Source organism: Otolemur garnettii, unplaced genomic scaffold, assembly GCF_000181295.1.
Source record: "Otolemur garnettii isolate 467f Iridium unplaced genomic scaffold, OtoGar3 scaffold00001, whole genome shotgun sequence".
Classification (NCBI taxonomy): domain Eukaryota; kingdom Metazoa; phylum Chordata; class Mammalia; order Primates; family Galagidae; genus Otolemur; species Otolemur garnettii.
The window spans coordinates 19,758,602-19,764,949 of record NW_003852396.1 but is presented as its reverse complement, the minus strand read 5'-3'; the positions used below and the strand labels follow the sequence as shown (position 1 = coordinate 19,764,949).

The 6,348-nt window shown below is 46.7% G+C and overlaps 1 protein-coding gene across 1 annotated transcript in view; it reads right to left on the bottom strand.

Annotated features, from left to right (window-relative positions):
• Positions 1 to 2,023, bottom strand: part of PRCP (prolylcarboxypeptidase) — a 72,345-nt gene extending 70,322 nt beyond the window's left edge. Inside the window, exon 1 of the mRNA XM_003780861.3 lies at positions 1,759 to 2,023. Within this exon, the coding sequence (XP_003780909.1) occupies positions 1,759 to 1,926 (168 nt within the window). The 5' untranslated portion in view covers positions 1,927 to 2,023. The remainder of the gene's footprint in view (positions 1 to 1,758) is intronic.
• Between the last annotated feature and the right edge of the window lie 4,325 nt (positions 2,024 to 6,348).

The window sequence follows — 6,348 nt, the reverse complement described above, 5'->3', positions numbered from 1 at the left end:
AAAAAAAAAAAAAAAAAAAAGTCTATGGTCCAGAAATTGGCAACTACTATGATTAAGTAACAAATATTTATGTTAAAATTTTTCTCAAAAAAGAAAATAAAACTAATTGGAGTTTATGCAAGGGAAATTATTATGGTAATAAATACACATATGGAATCGGTGTCCTAAAATATAAACTAAACATAAACCAGTGGGCAAAAGGAGGCTGGGTGAAGCCAAACGAATTTTGTAAATCACGGAAATGAAAAAAACATCCTTAAAGTATATTTCTAATGCAGGAAGTGGCCAACAAAGTAATAACCTTTCATCCCTCCCTTTTCTGCTGACGGGTTAACATCATCCCCAGTGGGATTTAGAGATCTTGTATTCCAAAAGTTCCCCCTATGTTACTTTAGCAAAGCAGAGAGCTCCAGTTACAAGAGTTCAGGGAGAGAGGGGCTCTTGAGGCACCTAATTTGGCCTGGCCCATTTCCGCTTTCACTCACCTTCTCCCTGAGACAGCTCGCCAGAGACCCATTAATTTTTCTCAGTAAAGTATAAAACACATGGGTCCCTGTCCCATCCTCTCAATTTACAAAAGAGGAAACTGTGCCCCAGACAGTTAATTTAAGGAAGTTGCCTGAGAGAAAAAAAACCCTTTATTTCCTGGTACTTCTGCTAAAATTAAAATGCTTTTTCTTCATCATAAACTTGAATTTCTAGCTTTAAAACTGTTTAAGTTATTCTCTGAGTTCATCTCTCTCCATCCCAAATCCCTACCCAAAACGCACATAGGTCTTAACCACACAATCAGTGCCCACTTGAGGCCTGATACTCTTGTCACCTGCTCTCATTTAATCATCACCATAATCCCAGGAGATCAAGAAATTAGGCTCAGAGAAGTACTATTACCTGCCCAAAGTCACAGAGATAGCAAGGTGGGATCCTGTTTTATCTTACTCCCTAAAGCCAAGATTCAGACTCGGGTCCTGGTTTCTAATCCTGCCTTTTTCCAATTCTTTGCTGTACTGGCTTCCAGAAACGCAGAACTGTAAAGGTTCCTGGTCATTTCACAAAGGATGTACTTTTCTATCCAGTGCTGTGGGGAAGGGCCCACGGTGCAGCCAAGCACAAAGCCTTTCTTAACCCTCTAAAGTCAAGTTACAGTACAAACCATAAAGAGGCTAACCCTCACTTTCACCCCAAATTCTGACATATGCCTATATCTTCCTTTATAAACATAGGCTACATACGTTCAGTCTTACAGGGGATAAGGACTGTCAACAATTCTTAATAACAGGGCCATAAAATCACTTTGTGCTGATTCCAAGATGACACAACGGCTTTGGGCTGGATAAAGATTTGATATTACCTAATAGGTAAAGATAGTGAAATATTTATTTAGGGGCTGCCTTTAGGCAAAAGATGACTCCAGCCATATACTAGGGGCTGGAGTTAGCATTCAATAATTTGAATTTGGGTGGTCAAGAGAGTTTGCACCGGGGCATCCTGTGGAAGCAGGAGTTCAAGTTACTATCATGGCCTTTTACAAAAGAACCTGAATCAAGAGCATGGGGAGCCAGGACTAATATCAAATTATTGGCAACAAAAGGAGAATTTTTAAACAGAAGTGGGACTTGGGGCTACCATCTAGACAGTGTGAGCCAAAGACGAGGCATTAGGGGATCTGAATTTTGGCCTGGACTCCGCTGCCTGGACTCTGCCGGGTGGAGGTTCTGGCGGTTGGGCCTGGGATCCCGAAGCCCCTTCCCCCCTTACCTTCTGTTGGAAGTAGAGAACCGAGTAGTCCTTGGTCACAAAGGGATGGGCTGTGGGGTTAGTTTGCAAGTGCAGGCTACCGAGGGTCATTAAGGCCGGCCGGAGGGCTTTGACGGGCCCGGGCGCTAGGAAAGCCAGGAGCAGGAGCAGAAGGGCTGGGCAGCCCATGGCTCAGACTGGCGGCTGCAGTGCGGGTGGGAAGGCGGGAGGGAGACTGGCAGAAGAGCCAGCCTTAAGCCCGGCCCAGCCCGCAGCTCCGCCCGCCACCACAGGCTCCTCCCCGGGGAAAACCAAAGCCAACCATCTACTCAACCAGGCTGCCCAAAGCAAGTCACTCCAGCTACACTGCCCCCGCCCCCGAGGCCACTGCCTCCACTCACCTCCCTCTCGTGCCATCCGCTCCTTAAGAGTTTTAACTTCTTTGAGGTCACACCCCAGGTCTGCCCTTATCATGCCTGGGCCTCCTCTTACCTCATCGCCGTATTCCCATCCGTAACCTCTAGCGTCCCACCAAGCCCATCTCTTCTCTGGGTCACCGTATCGCTACCTTTATTGTCACCGCCAAAACCTGCCCTGGCCACGTCGATTCCATGGCGATACCCCTTACTCCCCGCAAATCCCATATAATAATAAAAAACATACCTACCATGACTATTTATTGACAGTTCACGACATGCCAGCACAGGCATGACGGCACGCACATCATCTCATTTAACTCAATGATCAGAGCAATCTGTGTCTCCTGTATGATTGTTATTCCCATTTACAGATGAGAAACTGAGACTCAGAGACGTGTGGGGACTTGCAGTGAGTTACTCAGACAAGAGAAGTGCAGCACTACTTCGCAGAGCGCTCGGTCCGGCTCCAAAGACTACACACTTTGCGTCCTACCTCCATTATGCCAGTCCGACCGCCCCCTTTGGCACTCTGTTCTTGAATTACCAAAACCTTCCTGTTGCCAGCACAACTCATCCCTTCCCGGGTCTCACGAATCCCTGCAGGTTCCAGTCTCTTCCTCCAGGTTACACCCCTTTCGTCTCCAAGCACCCAGTAACCACCCCAGACCCCGCCTCTCTCCCTCCCTCGGCCAGCCGCGGTCCTCGGCCTCCCTCCGCCAGCGTCTGTCCTATTGCCCCAGGACAGCGCCCCCTCCTGCCTTCACGGCTCCGCCACCCCCGACTACCCGGCTTGCACGCCCTCTTCCAGTCACGCCTCCAGAACCCAGAGGGACGCTACACTCTCTCCCACGCCTTCCCGGACGCCTTCTCCCAGGTGACTCAAATCTGTCTCCAAGCCAACTTTACAGACTGCACGGCTGCTCCATTAGTGTGTGTGCGGGAACCTCCCAAACCCTGATTCCGCCCCAACTTTGAAGAATTGGAATTGTCGGCTGTGTTTCCCGACTCCTCTGCAAGCTTTACGGCGCCTTCTCCTGATTGGCCCTGAGGAGCCCCAGCCAAAACGTCACGTCCGGCGGAAGGGAACGCGGGAGATTCGATTGGAGGGCTCTGGGCGAGCTTTGGCCTTCGGCGGCTCTGCGGCGCTGGGGGTCTGCTGGGCTGGCTCTGGGTCTTCTGCCCCAGGTGAGGAGCTGGGTGAAGAGGTTATTGGGGCGCTCGAGGGCGGGAGACTCTTAACAAGGCCCTTAACTTAATTATGAGTGAGACTCAGAGTCCTGCACTTTTTCCTATTTTTTTCAGGACTCATTCTCTACAAAAGGGTGGCCATGAGAGTGAAAGGTCATTTCATTTTAGTCAGTGCTGTTGAAATCGCTTTACGAACATTTATTGGACACTTAACTGTGCCGTCAAGGTAGACACGGGGTGACCTCCTAAAATGATAAACATAGGGAAAAGCGCGGCTCTCGCTTCTGTAGTTTGATTTGCAAAGACATTCACCGGGCTGTGAAGGGTGGTACTTGCTGAAAATGGGTCTTTTCCAGGCTGCTTTGTTGACCCAGAAGGAAAGGGTTAACTGAGCCACATTCTCAAACCGGAAACTTGTAAGTTTTTAGGTTTCTTCCTCACAGTTCACGTCTAGGCAGTCATACCAGTCTCCTGAATATCTCATATCTTCTCTCCACTCTCACTGACATCACCTTGATTCAACCCTATGACTGCTATGTGGCTGTGACAGTGGCCTTACCGCTGCCTCTGCTTTCAGTCTTGCTACCTTCCGATCCGGTCTCCACATTGCGGGGCTCATAAGACTCAATTGTGACCAGATACTCCACATTTAAAATTTACTATTACTATTTTGTAATAGTAAAATTTACTATTATACTAAATGTAAAATTTACATTTACTATTTTGGGGAGAGCGGGCTGTGAGACGGCAGGGCCCTCACAGCCTTCGGAACATTCAGGGATGAACCCTCAACTGCTTCTCCGTTCCCAAAACAGCCATATTCCTTTCTTCATGCTCCCTCTGCCAAAAGTCACGTAGCCCTTTCTTTGTCTAGTTAACTAAGCAGAGATCTTCTAATCATTCCCTTTCTTCTCCTAGTCATATGCTAACAAAGTTGAGTAGAAACCGCTAAGTCACCTAGTTCTTCCTTTGTTTTGTCAACTAAGCTGAGATCCTCAAGACCTTTCCCTTCTTACCTCTCGTCATATGTTAACGAAGTTGAGTAGAAACCATTAACAAGATGATTTGTCTTTATTAAAGTCATTTACATTTTCCAATTGTACTTGTAAGACCAAAATTATGTCTTTTGCTTAGGCCATTTCCCCATAGTGTCTATGCTACTTTCCCCTGGACAACCCTGTACAGATACTGTAAAATAAAGCTGATTTTGTCCTTTGGGGCTGGTTGCAGCCATCAGCTCAGTCAGTCCTCCCAATCCCATCCTTTGTTTCCGTCTCTCGTGCTGTATTTTTCTCAGTCCCCACCAGTTCCACTCTGGTTTACTCCCCTTCCCCCTGCTGGTTCGTGACACTATTTGCCCTTAGGTTTAGGTCCAGACTCTTTAACATGGCTTATAGCTTCCTTCTTACCAGGGCTTTGCCTGTCTCTCCTGCTCCAGTGGTTTTACACCATCTGTAACCATACAGAATGTCTTTAGCGTTACTCCGATGCATCATGTTTTCTCTCACCTCCAGACCTCCTTTAACCCCTGTCCCTGACCAGGCTAATTCTTACTCATTCCTTAGGTCTCATTTTGCAAAGCCCTTTAAGTCAGGAAGCCTGGCAAGATTGGATCACAGAGCACTCAGCAATTATTTATTCAGCACATAGGTTGGTTGTTTTTTGTTTTGTTTTTTTTTTTAACACACAAAGTCTCACTTTGTTGCCCTCTGTAGGGTGCGTGGCATCACAGCTCACAGCAACCTCCAGCTCTTCGGCTTTAGGTGATTCTCTTGCCTCAGCCTCCCAAGTAGCTGGGACTACAGGAGCCCGCCACAATGCCTGGCTATTTTTTTGTTGCAATTTGGCCAGTGCCAGGTTTGAACCCACCACCCTCGGTATACAGGCTGTCGCCCTACTCACTGAGCCACAGGCACCTCCCTCAGCACATAGTTTTAAAGTTCCTCCTTCCTTTGTGCCAAGAACTTCTAGGTACTGGAATACAATGGTAAACAAAGTAGATTTTTGTTCTAATGGAACTTACCTTTTTAATAGATGGGCTTAAGGAGAATAACACAGTTAGTTAAACTTGTCTAGGAAGGCCTTTCTATAGAGTTGATATTTAAATTGAGGGCTGTAGCATGAAACTGATTCAGCCTTGCAAGAGAGGAAAAGAACATTCAAAGAAGCAGAATGTATAGGATATTCAAAAGGCCTGAGGCAGGCAACAATTTTACATCTTAATGTCTAAAAACCTAAGAAAAGACCAGTGTTGCTGAGACATACTCAGAAAGGACAGTTGTAGGAGATGATTCTGGAGAGATGGGCAAAGATCATGCAGTTAGGAGGCTAAGGCTGAACATAAGAAGGAGAGATAATGATGGTTTGGATTAAGGTTATGGCAGAATATATGGGAGGAAAGTGGATGATGGTTCCTAGATATGGAAATAGATTCAAGTTCTTACTGATGGGTGTGATAATGGGATGTGAGAAAAGGGGAGAAATGAAGGATGACTCCTAGGTATCTGGCCTGAGTTACTAGTTAGAGAGTAGTACTGAGAGAGGATACCCGAGAAGGGTGAGGTCTGGGAGAACAGGTCTTCTCAAGGAGAACATGAGGTTACACCTGCAGGGTCCTCTCCATGGTGACTCAGCTCTTAGGAATTTGTAACCTGGAAATTTCCAAGTTCTGTGAAATCCTGTAGTTCTGTAGGGGCTGGACTAGCATCTCCCACTTGATTCAAACTGGCCAATGAGAAGGGTACCTGTGGGGTAGAACTTTTTGACTGTCAATAAAAGGAGAAAGACCAAGCCAGTTGGGGAGCGCGGCTATTTGGAAATCTATGCTGTAAGCTCCCGGCCGATGAATGAAGCCGTTCCTCTTATAAACGTGGTGTTTGGGTGCTCTTTCTCTCCGATGGGCCTCATCTTCCTGCAACAGTACCGTTTACTGAGGATGAAGAAAATTGCTAGGAAAGAGGTTTGAGACGAAACTAAGAATTTAGTTTTTTGTTTTTTTTTTTTT